The sequence below is a fragment of the Aspergillus novofumigatus genome (genome assembly GCF_002847465.1).
Source record: "Aspergillus novofumigatus IBT 16806 chromosome Unknown P174scaffold_7, whole genome shotgun sequence".
Taxonomy (NCBI): Eukaryota; Fungi; Ascomycota; class Eurotiomycetes; order Eurotiales; family Aspergillaceae; genus Aspergillus; species Aspergillus novofumigatus.
The window spans coordinates 1,246,881-1,264,395 of record NW_020194280.1 but is presented as its reverse complement, the minus strand read 5'-3'; the positions used below and the strand labels follow the sequence as shown (position 1 = coordinate 1,264,395).

At 51.1% G+C, this 17,515-nt stretch overlaps 6 protein-coding genes across 6 annotated transcripts; 4 read left to right on the top strand and 2 right to left on the bottom strand.

The window, feature by feature from the left end:
- The first annotated feature begins 158 nt into the window (after window positions 1-158).
- On the top strand, window positions 159-3,085 carry P174DRAFT_394775 (putative C2H2 finger domain protein). Its single transcript, XM_024823645.1, has 4 exons — window positions 159-918; window positions 974-1,237; window positions 1,299-1,995; window positions 2,051-3,085. The coding sequence occupies exons 1-4, from the start codon at window positions 218-220 to the stop codon at window positions 2,879-2,881; spliced, it is 2,493 nt and encodes an 830-aa protein (XP_024679526.1). The 5' UTR covers window positions 159-217; the 3' UTR covers window positions 2,882-3,085.
- On the bottom strand, window positions 2,962-3,970 carry P174DRAFT_278430 (uncharacterized protein). The gene is made up of 3 exons (XM_024821539.1): window positions 3,528-3,970; window positions 3,265-3,391; window positions 2,962-3,207 (listed from the first exon to the last, which is right to left on the bottom strand). The coding sequence occupies exons 1-3, from the start codon at window positions 3,666-3,668 to the stop codon at window positions 3,152-3,154; spliced, it is 324 nt and encodes a 107-aa protein (XP_024679525.1). The 5' UTR covers window positions 3,669-3,970; the 3' UTR covers window positions 2,962-3,151.
- Window positions 3,971-4,673: 703 nt separating this feature from the next.
- Window positions 4,674-10,041, top strand: P174DRAFT_278425 (chromatin segregase YTA7). Its single transcript, XM_024821538.1, has 3 exons — window positions 4,674-4,783; window positions 4,922-7,023; window positions 7,082-10,041. The coding sequence occupies exons 2-3, from the start codon at window positions 4,956-4,958 to the stop codon at window positions 9,979-9,981; spliced, it is 4,968 nt and encodes a 1,655-aa protein (XP_024679524.1). The 5' UTR covers window positions 4,674-4,783; window positions 4,922-4,955; the 3' UTR covers window positions 9,982-10,041.
- A 467-nt stretch (window positions 10,042-10,508) lies between these two features.
- On the top strand, window positions 10,509-11,939 carry P174DRAFT_444680 (Sec63 complex subunit SEC66). Its single transcript, XM_024828146.1, has 3 exons — window positions 10,509-10,881; window positions 11,049-11,260; window positions 11,340-11,939. Exons 1-3 carry the CDS (start codon window positions 10,782-10,784, stop codon window positions 11,724-11,726), a joined length of 699 nt encoding a protein of 232 aa, XP_024679523.1. The 5' UTR covers window positions 10,509-10,781; the 3' UTR covers window positions 11,727-11,939.
- Window positions 11,940-12,013: 74 nt separating this feature from the next.
- Window positions 12,014-14,855, bottom strand: P174DRAFT_444679 (pentatricopeptide repeat protein). Its single transcript, XM_024828145.1, has one exon. The coding sequence runs from the start codon at window positions 14,790-14,792 to the stop codon at window positions 12,204-12,206; it is 2,589 nt and encodes an 862-aa protein (XP_024679522.1). The 5' UTR covers window positions 14,793-14,855; the 3' UTR covers window positions 12,014-12,203.
- A 165-nt stretch (window positions 14,856-15,020) lies between these two features.
- Window positions 15,021-17,506, top strand: P174DRAFT_463091 (putative origin recognition complex subunit 3; the record flags this gene model as incomplete). The annotated part of the gene is made up of 8 exons (XM_024830216.1): window positions 15,021-15,083; window positions 15,139-15,348; window positions 15,403-15,476; window positions 15,535-15,769; window positions 15,828-15,967; window positions 16,022-16,295; window positions 16,355-16,476; window positions 16,528-17,506. The coding sequence occupies 8 exons, from the start codon at window positions 15,021-15,023 to the stop codon at window positions 17,504-17,506; spliced, it is 2,097 nt and encodes a 698-aa protein (XP_024679521.1).
- Between the last annotated feature and the right edge of the window lie 9 nt (window positions 17,507-17,515).

Here is a 17,515-nt window from a genome sequence, read left to right as displayed (position 1 = left end):
TCGCCGATAGGGCGGTTCTGTTCCTCCTTCGCAGCTATGAGTGTATGTAGTTATCCATACCCTCTTTGTGAACGAGCCATTTGACCTCTCAATGCGACGAGAACATATAACGAAAAGAAAATGAACAGGACAAGCTGACTGTATATCAAATGATGCCCAGGACTCAAATGCTGGTAACCTCAAATGGGACAATTCCAATGATGTCCTCCAGGGCATCATGGGGACTCGGATAATGTCAAATGCTTCGCCTGGCGATCACCCGACAGACGGGTCGACAGCTTCCTCTCACGTCGCGTTAGGCGACCCGGCCTCTTTCCTTGGTATTCAATTCGGCTCCGACCCGGCTGTTCTCCCTCATGAACATTCATCCATCCTCCACCCTTGGCTTCCATGCGGCAGCAATCACCCGTCGCCCTCGTCGTTGTCCCCGGCTCCGAACTCCTTGGAGTACTACCAGTACCATACACCTCAGTTGTTCAATCATCAGGATGCTTGGAATCCACTCCAGGTGACTGGAGTCCCTCTCAACACATCGCCTTTCAATCTGCAGCCCTTGGGAAAGCCCTACCAGATCAATGACTACATTGACCGCCGGTGCTCCACTGGACAATACAGCACCCACTCAGAAAATGATAGCCAGTACAACGGGCTTGCGTCGGGTGATTCAGGATACGGGAGTCGAAGCTGTACCACGCGCTCGATAGCTGCATCTTCCTTTGCGGTGGACTCGGCTTGCAGTCCTCATTTGGGACCACATGAGTATGAGCTGGACGATAGAACGTCGACCTTCGATCTGGGGCCATCCGCCTATGGCGAGGTCGCGGAGAAGACCGAACAACACAGTGCGCCTTGCGATTATGAGATTAAATGTGATTATCCCGAGTGCAACTGGAAAGGCAAATGTCCATCCGACAAAAGGTTTGTGTTCAACTGCCACGCGCCGTGCAGACCATGCTGAGACTGACGGGCATAGGAAACACGAGGCAAGGCATCGGAAGCTGTACAAATGCGATCAACCCAACTGTAGCCGGAAGCAGGGCTTCGGAACCATCAACGACCTAGCGCGACACAAGAAATGCGTCCATAAACAAGAGCCGGAACGTGGACCTAAGATCCTATATTTGTGTTTTGGACGCAATTGTCCCCGGAGACATAAGAGATGGCCTCGACTGGATAACTTCCGTCAACACCTTTTGCGAATGCACGGGGATGAAGACGCCGATGAGCTTCTGAAGAGGTAAGATAGCTCTCTCCAGTTGGCTGTCTAACTCTGCGATATGATACTAAAGTAAACCTAGGTCGCATGAGTGGTACAATAGTATCACGCAAGCGAGTGAATTGACCCTTGCTGCAGTTGACCCCATGTTTGAGGAAAACCAATCTCCAGAGATACAGCTGCCGACTGAACAGGACTGCGTGATGGAAGATATGAGTCAAATTCCGTGTATTCCAGACGTCGCAGACGAGACGCTCAGAGGAGCAACGTCGCCAGAGAACGAACATCAGGTCTCGAACCCGATCAAAGAGACCAGCGAACAGGAACGAGATCAGGAACTCGTGGCCGCCGCACTCATGGCTACTTCAGATTCAGTTCAACTGCCGAGCTTTGACACACCCAACTTGGCTTCAGCACTAGAGCAAAAGCCCACAATGGCGCACCAAGACAGCAAGAAGAACGAGTACATGGAAGAATTTATAGCGGACGCTGCGACTAACATGATCAATGCCCTCACAAGAATGATGAACTCCAACCACCGACGGCATTCTCAGCAGGCAAACGACGTAGACTACCTGACCAGTCCTAGTACCGAGCTGTGCAGTCCAAAGAAGGAAATTCTCCAGATGATATTGACTGCAGCGTTGGATTGTCTATCTGAAAAGCCCGAGCCATCTGGCGACAGTACGTCCAAAGTGCCTGATCGAGAACCGGACAAGAAAGACTGGATCCAATGCGGAGTCTGCGCGAAACGAACGCGTTTGCGGTGCGAAATGAAGTTGGTATTGACCTTCCTGACTGCCCTATCCTACTCTAACACCGTGCCCTAGGAAACACCAGAAACGCCACGAGCGACCTTACGGTTGCACATTCCCTAAGTGCAACAAGACATTCGGCAGCAAGGCGGACTGGAAACGGCATGAGAACTCGCAGCACTATCACATCCAAAGCTGGTACTGTAGCTTGTGCGATTTGACAAAGGGGAAACGATATGTGAGGTGGTATTATCGTCAAGAGGTCTTCGTGCAGCATTTGAAAACGCATCATCACGTCGATAATGAAGGGGTGCGAGTTGCGGTCACGAATAACCGTGTTGGCGAGAACGGACAGTCCCGATTTTGGTGCGGCTTCTGTAGGGAGATTATTCCTCTTCACAGCGATGGTCGGGAAGCGTGGAATGAGCGCTTCGATCATATCGATTTTGAGCACTTCCGTAGGGGGCAGCGGATCGGAGATTGGGTGCACTGTTGCCATTCGAGCGAGGATCAAGAACGTGAGGAATCAAAGGGACGAAGCATGGCCGGTGGAAACGAGAATGAGAGCCCGTTTGCCACAGATGACCATTCTGAGCATGAAAATGACAGTTGTAGTGATTGTTCATCGGACACTGTCCTTGAGGATGATGGGGTAGCTCTCGACCTGCAGACCTCGCAGCAGATGGTTTCTTGCCAGAAAGATTCTCCTTCGAAGAAGGCCTTGAAACTGGAGGATTCTTCCGAGCCTGGGCAATCACGAAAACGAAAACTTGACACGTTTGGGCCGATGGTAGATCCATATCAGCCCCACGCAGACAACGGATGCAAATCAAAGAGGAGAATCGTTGGTATACCACTGCCACAAGCAGAGAGCTCGGCGGTGGCCCGTCGTGTCAAGTTCGATAACTGACAGGACTTTCGCGACCAAGTGGCAGCCTTTTGATTGCAGCACCAAGGACAGACCCTTCCTGTGATGTTCGTCATATACATGAAGCACAAGTTATACATGATTCACGGTATCTTATGGCATTTTCGAAGCAGAAATGAGCGAAATACCATTAGCGCAATCAGACGTCCAACTGAGCATCGAAGATATTTCCATGGGACATGTGAGGTATATAGTACAGTAAATAACCAATCAGACAGAACAAAACTCTTAAGGAAAGACAGAGAGATATCATCACTTTTGTGCGTTCGTTAATTCCCTAGCCTTCTTCTCGAGGGCGGCGACCTCTTCTACTAGTCGTTAAAGGTGCACCATAGAAGAGAGCAAAACAAGCGAGCCTAACTTACGATTTTTCTCAAACTTGGATTCGTCCATCTCAAGCTTCAACCAAGTCCAGTAAATAACCTGGTAGGTGAAAATGGCCCCTAAGAATACCTTGGCGAAGGGACTCGCAAAGGTCTTGTATTGAGCGAGCTGGATCTCAGTTAGCTTGCCAACCGCGCAATGCATTTATGTAAAGGATTTTGTCCCTCCCAGAACGATTGACGTAGAAGCATGCAGACATAAAGTCTGACACCTGAAGAAATTACAAGTAAAGGGAAACACTGACTCCTTCTCTGTAAGCACTGGATCCTTTGGAAGCGTTGAACCCGGGCCGTGTTGAAGTCAAGGTCCTCCGACCGGATGGCGCAGCTCTGAGGAGAAAAGAGGAGGGCGCTGAGAAGCGCTGAGCTACCGAGCGAAAGAGCATTCCGATGTCTTTCCTGATTTATTTCCGCTTTGCTGAATTATATAGGAGAGTATGGAGTATATCCTGAAGGCTTAACACGCATATCATTTGCCAATGAGGACGAGAAACATCACTGACTCAGCCATCACATGATATCAAGCGCTGGGTGGTCCCCGAGCGGCTCTGCGCCGAATGACGCAGGGCATTAGGCGATAAGCGATGAGGAACATGCGGGGAGCAAAATCCATAGACGATCAGCTTCGATGACATGAGGGTTATCATTGATTGTTCCTGACATCGCTATGTTGCTTCATTTGACGGACTTCCTACTGGCAGCCAACCATCGCAGAAAACGGGTTGAAGCAAGTGAAACTGAACTCAGGCATCCATTTTGACGTTAATAGCATTTATGATGCGATTTACGGACCGTTTACACGGTGTTCCTGGGTCTGGCAAGGACAGGAGGATGAGAGCACAAACAGCATCCAAAAAGCGACTGTTTTCCCTAACCGCAAAGTGAGCGTGTGGTGCCGTGGAGCATTTCAAGGCCCAGAACGGCACGTGCGTTGCCGAAATGGGCTGGTCAACGGCATGCCACTAGTCTACAACAGGACTAGCTGTGGCGCATGAGCGCGGCTGTCGGTGTCTTGGTTATGTGTGGCTGGTGCCGGCAAGCAAAAAGGTGTTCGCGAGTCTTTCCGCCCTTTCGGTGTATTGCTTATTCCACAGGGTCTAATATTGGAGCGGACATGCTGGCTGAGAGCATCGTTGCTGCTATTTCCAGGTGCTTCATTCATCTGTCAGCAAGTATTTATTGGAATTTGCTTCGCCTCTCTGTCTGTGAAGAAGTGTTTGCAAGTGACGCGTCTGCAGTTGGTTAGGGAGATTTACCTCACTCGACCTGACCCGCGCGCATTGGCGCTTCGCCGTCGACCCCGTGCGAGAACTACCTTGCAACCCGTCGGCCAGGCCTAACATATCCGAGATTGATGTTTCAATGTCTGATTAATATTTAGACAATTACAGCTGTTTATGACATTGTCTCTTAGATTCATAGTTCGAGGGGAAGGGTGCTTGTTTGGGCTTCGTTACCTTTTATCCTCTCACTCACTGGCCCATTAAGCACACTGTTCTTGGTAAGTCACCGTTCACATCTTCATCGGCTTTGTCTCAAGCACAGATAAAACCAAGTAGTCGTTCCTTCTTTAATATGCGGACCCTACCTGCTGGCCCACGTACCCTGTTGAGTTTGCTGACATGGTGACCGTGAAAAGAAGTCATTCTTTACGACGCCTATCGCGACCCATCATGCCGCGACCAAAGCGCACTATTGAGGAATTGGCGAACAAGTCAGACTCGGATGACGAGAATTACAGCGATCGTCCAGTGCGCTCATCTCGCCACTCCGCTCGATCGAAGTCGAGGAAGAAGCCGAAGCCAACGAAGAAGAGAGCGCGTCGCCATTCTGACGACGACATCACCTCCGACGACGATGATGTTCTAGATGATGCGGACGAGCTTGACTTCGATGAGGAGGATGAAGAGGACCCTAACGCCCCGAAGAATGCAAGGGGCCTCACCGCCCGGAGGGCTGCGACTAATCGACCCGTATATAACGAGGGCGATTCCAGCAGCGTCGAAGATGATTTCGGAGAGGCGGATGACTCCGAGCCCAACCATTCGCCGAAAAAGCGCAAGAGCACCGTCGTGACATTGAAAGTGAACGCACTCAAACGCCAGCCTCTCCCTGAAAGCGGCAGGCGGATAACTCGCCGTACTCGCGACCCCTCAGAGGATATCGTGGCCCTGACAAACTCCGGTCGACATATGGAGCTCGTGGAGCGAGGTACACACAGTCCGGAGATGGAAGCGCGGAGAAGCCGGCGTGGGTCTCGCGCGTCCAAACGTCTCAATTTTGGGCCTGAAAAGGTCGAAATTGATGAGAAACCGGAAATATTCGAGCCTATCGAGGAGACTTCGATGGAGGTCAAGGCTTCGCAACCAGAGATTATGGAAAGCGATCATCAAGGAGATTTTGAGGAAGGTGTTCCATCGGGGCAGGACAGCGGCGAAGGTGCAGCAGAAGGCGACGAGGTTGGAGTCGTGCCCGAATCTGAGAACGGCGATGTGAAGAATCAAGACGAGGACGATGAAGACGACGAGGGTCCAACAACGCGGGGGAGGAGGAGCAGGCCCAGTCGAAGTCAGCCCACTGAAGAGGCGCAGCCGGACGAAGAGGAGGAAGCACACCCACGTCGTTCCGGCCGCAAGAAACCCAGAAGCTCTCAGCGAAAGCGACAAGACGACGAGAGCGACTTTGAGCCTGAGGAGGACGAGTCGAATGAGGACGATGATGAAGAGCTCTCAGTGTCCGGAAAATCACATGGATCACCGCGCAAAGTCAGTCAGGCTCGAGATGACGAGGAGCAGGATAGCACCGCCGGTCGGCGTCCTGGTCTACGCAAGAGAGCTTCTCGCTCCCGTGGACAGTCCGAAGTACGAGGGGATATTGCCGAGGAGCTTGCTGAGGAGTTGGAAGATCTCAGAGGAGATCGACCCCGCAGAAGGCTCCAGACAGATATCGTTTACGAGAAACCAAGGCGCAGCCGGAAGGACGTCGACTACCGGATCATTCGACCAGATCTCATCCTACCAATAGAGGAAGCCGAGAATGAGGTCAACGAGTCTCCTTCACGGCGAGGTCGGGGAGGCGGAGGCAGCAGTTGGCAGCGCACACTTTTCCCGACATATGGACCTTTTGGAGGCGGCGGGCCACCAGCGATTTTGGTTCCTCCTGGCGCACCTGCTGCAACAGGCGGTGTTGACAGCGATAGTAGCGACGATGAAGTAATGCAACACCCAAAGGGCGCTGCGACTGGCGGCTCTGTGTCCGGACCTCCAGGTGCAGGTCTTCTTGCTTCAGCGCAAACCCATGGAGCCGATCCTCTACAAGGTCCATCCGGAACACCTGCCAATCTAGGAAAAATCAAGGATAAGCAGGCGCTTGCTGATGCCGATCCCTTGGGTGTTGACGTTAATGTCAATTTCGACAGTGTCGGTGGCCTACAGGGGCATATCGACCAGCTGAAAGAGATGGTTTCCCTTCCGCTCCTTTACCCCGAGATCTTTCAACGTTTTCACATCGTGCCGCCGAGAGGTGTCCTCTTCCACGGACCCCCTGGGACAGGTAAAACGCTGTTGGCAAGGGCTTTGGCCAACAGTGTTAGCTCCGAGGGTCGCAAAGTTACATTCTACATGAGAAAGGGTGCGGATGCGCTGAGTAAATGGGTCGGTGAGGCTGAAAGGCAGCTCCGGCTGCTCTTTGAAGAGGCTCGAAAGACTCAACCCAGCATCATCTTTTTTGATGAAATAGATGGTGAGTGCACGCGCCGATTTCGAGGCTGTTATGTTGCTAACGCTCATTTGCTCTGCAGGACTGGCCCCCGTGAGATCAAGCAAGCAGGAACAGATTCATGCCTCCATCGTGTCGACCCTGTTGGCTTTAATGGACGGTATGGATGGCCGTGGCCAAGTGATTGTCATTGGAGCTACAAATCGACCAGACTCTATTGACCCTGCTTTGCGTCGTCCTGGCCGGTTCGATCGCGAGTTTTACTTCCCGTTGCCCAATACTGAAGGTCGGCGTGCAATCTTGGATATCCATACCAAAGGTTGGGATCCGCCTCTCCCTGATCACATCAAGGACGAACTGGCCGAGATCACAAAGGGCTATGGTGGAGCCGATCTCCGTGCTCTTTGTACCGAGGCTGCTCTCAACGCAGTTCAGAGAAGATATCCACAGATTTACAAGTCAGATCAGAAGCTTCTCATCGATCCCAAGAAGATCGATGTCACTCCGAAGGATTTTATGCTGGCTATTAAGAAGATTGTCCCCTCATCTGAGAGATCTGCCTCCTCCGGTGCTGCTCCTCTACCGAAGACCGTTGAGCCTTTGCTTCGTCGACCATTGTCCGATATCAAAACCATTTTGTTCGAAATACTCCCACAAAGAAAGAGGCTCACAGCTCTCGAGGAAGCTCAATTTGAGGAACCCGAAGGGCCAAGAGGCTTTCGCCGCGAGCAGATGCAGCAAGAATTTGATACCTCCAGAGTGTACCGTCCCAGGATGTTGGTGCGTGGGCCTTTCGGCATGGGCCAGCAACATCTTGCAGGCGCCATCCTCCATCATTTTGAGGGTCTGCACGTTCAAGCTTTTGACCTTCCGACCCTGCTCAGTGACTCAACTAGGTCTCCCGAAGCAGCCGTCATACAGCTCTTCCAAGAGGTCAAGAGGCACAAGCCCAGCGTGATATACATTCCAAACCTTCAGTCTTGGCTTGATACTGTTGGACCGACGGTCATATCTACTTTCCTGGGCCTTTTACGATCAGTTCCTGCTTCAGATCCTGTTCTCCTGTTCGGCGTCTTGGAGTCGACCGGTGAGGAGGTGGATAATGGGCTGCTAGGCAACATGTTCGGGTTCTCGAAGAAGAACTTCTACGACCTAAAGGCCCCAGACTATGATGCTCGATATGAGTTCTTCGGTAGGGTGATCGACTACGTCAAGACCTCGCCGTCCGAGTTCCCAGATCCCGAAAATCGTAAACGAAGAGAACTCGAGACACTAGAGGTTGCACCACCTCCTCCGCCGAAGCCCGCACCGCCTCCGACCAAGGAACAGCTCAAGGCCCAGAAGAAGAAAGATCACCAGACCCTGAACTTGCTAAAGATCAGGATCCAGCCCATCATGGACCAGATCAAGAAATACAAGAGGTTCAGGACGGGTGTAATTGACGAGTCGCAGATCCGCTACCTGTGGGAAGAAGATGATCCGAACATTGTTACTAGTGACTTGCCCATTGAGCAGCGAACAACGTTCAGGCCCTTTGAAAAAGCCTTCGATAAGCATGGAGTCCCGGGTCTCCGGGAAACTGTTTCGGGGAAGTTCTTCTACAACATGGAAATTGTGACTATCGAAAAGAGACTTTCCAATGGTTACTATAAGCGACCTAAGGATTTCTTGGCTGATATCAAGCGCTTGGCAAAGGACGCGCGGCAGTTAGGCGACCAAGAGAGGTTGTTGCGAGCCAATGAACTTCTCTCTAACGTCGAGGTCGACATTGCCACAATCGAGCAGGCGGAGCCGGCCCTAGTCGCGGAATGTGAGAATGTTTATCTGCGGGAGCTGGAGAGGGAGAAGCTCGCAGCAGAACAGGCGAAAAAAGCCGGGGGGGAGGAAGCCTGTTCCCGTCTCCCAGCGACCGGCAATGTTCCCCACGGCAATACTGACTCCGGCCCTTCAAGCGGACCTGTGGTGCTTGGTGAATCTTTCCCGGATGGGCAAGCTCGTCCGCAGACACCGACGCGGCGCTCGGCCGTGAGCTTTCTCACCAACGGTTATCATGAGGGTGGTGGCTCGGATCTGAATGATCTTAGTAACCATGCCACGATCAGTAATGGGTCTCACGAGTCTCGCGGCGATGGAGATGGAGATGTATACATGACTAATTCTGAAGATCATTCCGGCGAGAGAGAGACGCAGGGCAGTTCTTTCGGACCCTCCGCCCAACCCAGGCCGCCGTACTCGCACACGGCGCCTTCGCAGCAATTGAGGCGTGAGTCAGGATTCTCGAGTCTGTCTCAAAAAGGACCAATGACTCCGATGGCCCCGGGATCACAGCCGAATGACTATACAAACGAGGCATCTACTACGCAGACTACCTCTGACAAGAAGTCCTCCGAACAGTCCTCCGTGCCGCAAAATTTGACCCAGAGTCCTATGGCGGCGCATGGGCTGCGGCACGACTTCCCTGACCTCACTCAATACCCCGACCGTGTGTCGCAGGAGGAGCATCTCCCGGATACTCAGCAGCCGGAAAGTAGCCAGCCCTCCCCGCATCCCCGCGAGTCCTTGCCGGGACACGCAGACTTTGCTGCCGGGGAGAGCCAATCCCAGCCCAAGCATCAACCCCCTGTGCCCTTGTTTGAGGCGCCTGTCAAGCAGTCCTCTCATGTCCCCACGGCTCTCCAGTCATTGCTCAACAACGAAGATCTTTCTCCCAAAGTGTCACTTGAACACGAACTTATCGACAACCTACACAACCAACTGACGCAACGAACCAGCGGGTGCTCGGTCGAGCAGCTAGAGCAGATCAATAGCAACTTGATGGACTACATCTGGCGGATGCGAGGGGAGTGGAACCGCAACAAGGTTGCGGCTGGTATCACGGATACCTTCAATGAAGTTCTGGAGGACATGCAGGCGATGCAGGAGATCGGTCCCATCAGTCAAAGAACAAAGGAGCAGCTGGGGGCTGATATCTTCCATGCTTAGACATGGTACCTGAACTTTGTTTCTCTCTTCGCTTTCCGCAAGCCTCCAAAATTGTGTGTGCCTTGGTTCTTTGGGTAGGGACAACTAAGGTCGCTTATTTCTGATGATTCTCTCTCCTTTCACTCTTGACATCTCTTGTACCTTTGCCTGTTCGTGAAGTCTCCAGCATCATCCGCGAGTACCCTTTTTACATGCATTCTACGAACATTCTCACTGACTGGATATTTTTCCGGTGTTTTCTGCAATTTTTTAGGGCTAAGAGGGTTTTGCGTGGGAATGCATGCGTTTACTGTTTTTCGACATTTCCTCAAGCTATTTTTTGCATTCTCTGCCTGCAAGACACTACATTGTAGATAAGATGATACAAAGAAGTCATTTTCCTTTTCAAAACCGACAGAATGTCGCTCATGGTCCGTCGTAGTACGTAGATCGTTGATGCAGGTAGACGATGGTGAAGAGTGGAGGCCATGTGATCTGCGCCTAAAACACCAGGCTGGCCTTATCCTTCCTCCGCAAGAATCACTGTACTTAGATTCCAGTCACGCTGCCTTTCATTCGTTATTCTTTTTTTCCCTTTCATGGACTCACAGCAGCTTCAACACTGAATATTCTATCACTAAGGGTCATCTAGGCAACAAGTTTAGTCTTCGGGCGCAGAGAACATCGCGATCCCCTACCAACCATTGTTGACGATACTATGACCCAAGTCTAATCTGTAAAACTCTCACCACACAACCCACTTCACCTGACTCCTTACCTCTTCCTATAATTCTTTTGAATACATCCGAATCAGTCACAACATGGTGGATTGGCTCAGTCTCGCCGTGCCACTCGCCTACCTCGGCGTTCTGCTCGGCTCCCTAGCAACTTTCTCGTCACTATACCGCAAGCGCAAGGCCAGTAAGTTGACTCTCTTCTCTTTCCACAGGGAGACTTGATCGCTGATCCAATTGTCGTGGTTCGCAGGAAAGGCAACTTCGTTAGAACCATGGTTCCCCCCTCACCTCCAACGAGACATCTACTTCTCCCTTCTTCATCTTGACCCCCGGCCTCATCCTCGTCGAAAGAGAAAAAGGCGCCAGCGGTGCCGGAGACGGTACTAAAGGCTGCGCTTCTCCGGCGCGCAATCGAGGATATCAAACGCGTTATGGCGCTCCGAAACCAGAAGCAGGCGCTAGCTATGCTTCTGCAACGGGGCAGTGTCGGGGACGATCTGTGGCAGCGATTCCAGCGGGCGGAGAAGGAGATGGAAGATGAAGTCCGGGATGTTGTTGCTGAGGTTTGTTTTTTGATCCTGTTTCGTTCAGTCCCTGCATGCGTGGGGAGAAGTTTTTGCTAATTCCGGTGCTCTTCTCCAGGCCAACGCGTACGTGCCGAACTGGGGCCAAACGATCTTCCAGTCCGCGAACGAGATGCTCAACAATGCGCTGTTCCGTGAGCGGTTGCAGTCTTACCAGAACAAGTTGGCTGAGGAGCGGGAGTGGTGGGATAAGAAGAAGGCGAGCATTCAAGAGGGGTTTATGAAGGAGCTGGATGCAGAGAGTTCCGCTGCCACAAAATCCGAGCAAGCTACATCTACCACTACGACTACCAGCTCAACACCCGGAACCAAGACTCCTGAGTCGTCTGCTGCGCCATCCACTGCAGCCCCGAGTGATGACGAGGCTGTATTGGTTGAGGCTGCCGACACTGCGGCTGGTGGATCGAGCAGTGCCAGCAAGAAGAAAAAGAAGGGGAAGAAATGAAGATCGGCTTTTTAGATGGAATTTTGTTCATTTGCATGAGACAATTTGACCTGTGAAACTATCATTGTCACGGAAAACAGATTCGTACTCGCAACGCCGGCTCTTGACATTTTGTCAAGGGAACGAACTTTAGGTGGGCTGGTCCAACTGCTCTCTCGCCATTCATGGCTGTAATAGTAGCTACCTCTATGCATGGAATCCAGTGGAATTAGAACATTATGACAATCCTGAGTCCCTAAATCATTCAAGGTACTATTCCGGGAATAAACTTGGTCAATGGAACCATAGGAGAGAGTATATATGGCTAAACTAGTATATATGGCTAAACTAATGTACAACAAAGCTAAGTAAATTTTCCGGATCGCACCCAAACGCCATTCTATATGCCTGTGATGATTGTCCGCCGCCATAATGGTACAAATCCGATGACATGATGGTGATGGCACCAGTGCTAGTAGCTCATGACCCTCACCAAGTTTAGAGAAGCAAACTATCGTCATCCAATGAAGACCCGAGATCAACATCAGACACGCCCATCTCGACAGCAACCTTCGCTATCTGATCCTCAATCTGACCAGGTGCGGTAGCCGTTCGAGCTATGACGATGCGTAGTAGATCACTCATGATCTCCAATTGGTATTGTTGCTTCTCCTGAGGCTCGAGCTGGTCGGGACTCAGGCCTCGCGCTTGCAGACCGGCCGCTTTGCGCTCGCTCAGGATCTCGACGAGTCGGTTAACCTGTGCAATGTTCTCTTTGCTCCTTGGGGTGGTGGACAAACGCCGTAGACGACGCTTAGGCGTGTCCGCTGGAACACCGGCCATGCGCGCAACTTGCAGGATGATCAGACGGGCAGTCACCTCGTCGGGGGAATAACCAAAGGCTGCCCTGAGTGAATACAGCGCAACCAGAGTGCCGGGTAGATCCTTGGAGAGACAGAAACAGCGAATGATCTGGTCGTAGAGCTCTTTAGAGAATTCCTCCTGCGCAGTGGACTTGCCGCGTGGAGTGAGCTGAGAATACCACTTCATCATCTCTGCAAACAAACAGCGCGCGGATGGAAACCCTGCGTCGAAGGCTGTCCGGCCTCTGTCATATTGAAGCTTGCCACAGTCCCATAGGCAGGCGTATGTCTCCAGGTCTGGTTTGATTGAAACAGACATGGCTTTGAACTTGTCCCAAACGGACCGAATATCTTGTTTTCTGAGCTCAGCATATAGAAGGTGGTTCATGAAGTAACAATTCGGCCGGATTTGAGCATCCCCAAGGCATTTGACTAGATACTTGACCATGTCATCATCGCCCTTACGGGTATAATGGAGTAGAAGAATCGAAAAGGTCTCAATGTTTGCTGAGGGCACCTGTCTCTGCATGAACTTTGGAATGCGAGCGCCATCTGTCTCCTGATGTATTTGGAGCTGAGGAGATTTCTCAGGCGATGCGACCCGTGACCATACCAAGTCAATGCGCTGCTGGATCATGGCCCACCCCAGTTGCTCAGCCTTGGCTCGCGCAATGGCATTCCCTTCGCGAAGCCACGCAGCAAGTATTCCATTCAAATGCTTAGAGTCTGGTCTGACACCCCGTTCGTACATCAGCTCAATCACCATCGCAGCGGAGTCAACCTCGCCCATTCCGATAAGCTTCTTCATCCAGCTTGCATAGAAAAATCGGTTCTGGAACCGCCGAGGTAAAACGGTCAGAGTCGAAAGCGATATCTTATTGACGTCCTGTTCACGAATGCTGGACATCTGCAGATTGCCTACTAGACCCAGAGCGGCCTTATAAAGAGCAGTAGAGTCGTTTGCGGGATCTTGAGCGGTCACCATCATGTCCTTGAAAACGGTTATGGCAAGGTTGAGTTTGCCCGCCTTGAGCAGTCCAATGCTAACGAAGTCATAGTCTTCCATCGTCATTTTGGACTCTAGCAATGCCTTGAGCTGCAAGTACAAAGCCCATGCCTTGACTTCGGCTTCTTTCCCGGGCTGTCTTCCCCAGGCTGTGATGACCGGAAGAAGGATACGGGGCTCGCGCGATTTATCGTTGGCCAAGAACGCTAAGGCAATATCTTGAGCTCGCTGCGGGTCATCTGCAGCTGCGAAGAGCTGTACTCCAAGTTTCCAATATGCCTCAAGGTCTTCCTTATTCTGGGAAAGGGATGACTGACACGCCTCCCACTGGTCAAGTGCCGAGTTTATTTTGCCACTTTCCTGAAGTGACTGTATGTATAAAAGGGCACGGGGTGCAGGAAGAGATCTGCCTGCGGAAACTGTGTCTTCAGCTAAGGCTTGTAGCCGAGTCGCGCGAGAAGCGCGCGTCAATTCCCCATTCGCCTGAGACTCCCACATCATGGTCAATGCCTCTTCAGGAATTGATCGGAGGAAATTGGGGATAACTTGTCGACAGCGACGATACCACTTCCACAGTTCTTGCTTAGCACGTTCATTAGAATGGTCATTTGCCAATCGTCTGAGGCACTCATTGAGCTTCTCGACGTAAGGATGAGATTCTGCGTCGTTCAATGTCACTTCGTAGGGCTGTCTCAGCGCCGGTGTTTCCATAGAGCCTTCCTCCTCCGCTTCCGACAGCCAATTTTCTTCCTCCATTGCCATGCCTTCAAACTCTTCCCTGAGCATATTGTCCAGCTCCTCATCGAAGACCTTATCGAGACCCAAGTCGTCATCAGCTTCACCTGTCTCCTCTGCATGTTTTTGAAGGGCCTCAAGCGCTATCTTCCTTTCATGTTCCGGCAACTCTCTCATGAAGGCGCTATTCGGACCATAAGGGCCTTCTCTCAGGTGTTCTAATTCCTTGTCGAGCTGCGAAAGCTCACTCTCCACCTCTTCCTTCGCTGCGCGATCTTCAGCTTCCGGATCGATTTCCCTCCTGGTCTTACTCCCTCGCGTATCCTGCTCGTAGAAGCGAATTTTGTCATCTTTTCCGCCATAATGTAGATGCTGTGGCGCTAGAATGGAGAAGGCTCGCAGTCGAGACGAGGACGTAATCGACGGGCTTTTGTGGGCCACATATTGATACCACCGAGCTCCTCGAGCAGCTTGGCGGAGCATGAAGTATTGAGTTTAGATCATCGGACGAAACTGTCGAGATACTAAAGAGCAGGGACATCAAGAAAGAAATTGGATAGATGAGGATCTTGAAGCTTCGCGGTGAAAGAACCACTATTACCCGATTTGGCTTAGTGGCACACGCGAAGGTCCGCTGCGGCATTCGAGGTTCACCATTATTGTTTCTCAAGAGCTGTCTGGCCTACTTTTCCCAAGGAGGCTTCGCGCGCGATGGATCCAGACAATATAGAGACGGATGCGCTGGGTCCATTTAAAGATGGATCAAGTAGCCAGGTAGGTGGAACAATTGACACTCAAGGCCGCACTGAATTAATGCTGACACAACTAGGGTGTCTATATCTATAAACCTTCTAATCAAAACAAAAGTCACGGAGAAAGACCCTCGAAACGGCGAAAAGTACAATGGGAGCGGAAAGCCGAAATAGACCCTGCCTATTCGTTTGTGCCATTATTGAACGGCGACGAGCCCGAACCCGCTTTCAAATTGAGATACGAAACCTACCAACAGCTATGGTCCGAGCAGGAAGCAAAGATCCAAGTTAGCGCTATAAACAGTCCTGGCATGGCATGACCTCTTCTAACTTCGAGTCAGGAAATTCTGGTAGATATCGACTCCGATGTTTATGAGAGAGTTTCGTCTTTTGTCAGATCAACCTCATTCGAGACGTACGGATATCCCACCAGTGGCACCGATTTTCGGGTTACGGAATCTAATTGGAAATAGATATAAAGGGTGCATACCAGCGGCATTGGTCACTGTCGGGTCGAACGTTTCCTCTCTCGGTCGACTACTTTCGCGCTTGAATGATCAATTGACCGCAACAGGAGAGGGTGGTGTAGTTGTGCTGGAATCCGGGGATACGCCCAACCTGAAAACGACGCTGAAAAACATCATACGTGCCGCAGTGACGAATACGGAAGGAAATGATGGGTACCAAAAGTTATTGACAGACAGAGAGGTTAGACTGCCGTGCTCTAATCCGAGCGTGACGAACTCGATGGCTTAGCGTGGTACAGGGACCAAGACTTTTAGCATATGACCTTGACTTGCTGAGCGACTATGTGAAAAGAAAGGGAGTTAAGAAGATGGTGCTCGCATTTCGAGACAGCGAAGCCTTCGATCCCACCATTTTGACAGACCTATTGTTGCTACTGAAGTGAGGCCCGACGTCCTTGGGTTCGATTATCCAGAATCTGACATATTACTGCAGCTCATGGCTCGACAGAATACCTTTTACTCTATTATTCGGTATTTCAACTTCTGTTGAGCTTTTCGAAGGGAGACTTCCACGATCGACTGTCGCCTTACTGAGAGGCAAATATTTTGAAATTCATGATGCGAGCAACTGTGTCGATCGCATATATGAGCGACTGCAGGCGGATCCGAGTGGCCGCTTCTGGCTGGGTCGCAGCATTACTGCCGTTCTGTTTGAGAGGTCGAACGATTACTTTCAGACGCCGGAGGCGTTCAGTCGAGTGATCAAGGTATCTTCCGGCACCTCCTACTCGTTTAAAGTTCCAATATCTCACAAACAACTTGGCAGTATTCTTACATGACCCACTTTTTCGCGAATCCTTTGTCTGTACTTCTTGCAAACAACTTGCCCGGAGCCCTTCGAAACGGTCCTCTGTGTGAAGCAATCAGAAATCTTCCATCCTTTCGAGGGTGAGTGTCTTATTCTGCTGCGGTTACGTGCTTTCACTAAATGGTATGAAGCTACTGTGAGCATCTCCTTGATGTGGGGTCACTCGACCAAGCGCGCAGATTGCTGGAAGATGACGAGTTTCTCTTCCAAGAAATGTTGCGGCATCTTAGATCCGGACAGCAGAAGATGCGTGATATCTTTCAGACTGTCCGGTGGATTCAATCATGTCGAAGAACTCTGAATCTCACCAAGAGAACAGATATTTCGGAACTTTCCATCCGCGCCCTGTCAGGAGAACTGCTGAACTCCTCCTCCGTGGAGGACATGATGAAGATCTTGAGAAGTCTGGATTCCAAAAGACTGGGGGACATTCTCTCTAGTCTTCCGGATGGCTTGACGAAAGGCCAGGAATTTCAACAAATCAAGAGAGACTTAGATGCTCTATTGCAAGAATATCAAGGTGCTGAAACCCTTCGAAGTGAGTATGACAGCCGACAGTCGATGGTGGCAACGACCGTCGTTCAACAGCGGGTCAAACTCAGTAAGGGGAAAAGCAAGGTGTCCAAATACAGTGTCGACTACACGAGGATCATTGATCGCTTTTATCATTTATTAGAGGCATATCTTACGGAAACCCTGCTTAGGCCGCAGGACTTGTGCTTGCACGAGGTATTCTTCCTCGATATGAGGAACCCTCTGAAGGAGACATTCACGCCGCGGCCTCGTTTCGCCATTGAACGGGCTTTGTCCAACCCATTTGATTATTTGATATCGACGTCAGAGTCTTCTGAAACGAAGCTCTCTACTAAACAACCCTCCACAGCGATCTTGTATCAGCTATACCTCGAGTCTGGCTCTCTGGTTAACGTATACGATATTTGGCAGGCTTTCTATGCGGTATTCGAAAGCGAACAAGGTGAAAGCTGTGATGAACGAATGATCATGACTATGTTCTACAGGGGTCTGTCCGAGCTCAAAGCTTTTGGCTTCGTCAAGAGCAGCCGGAAGAAGATTGACCATGTGACGAAGTCAGCCTGGATGGGGCTATGAACGCAGCAC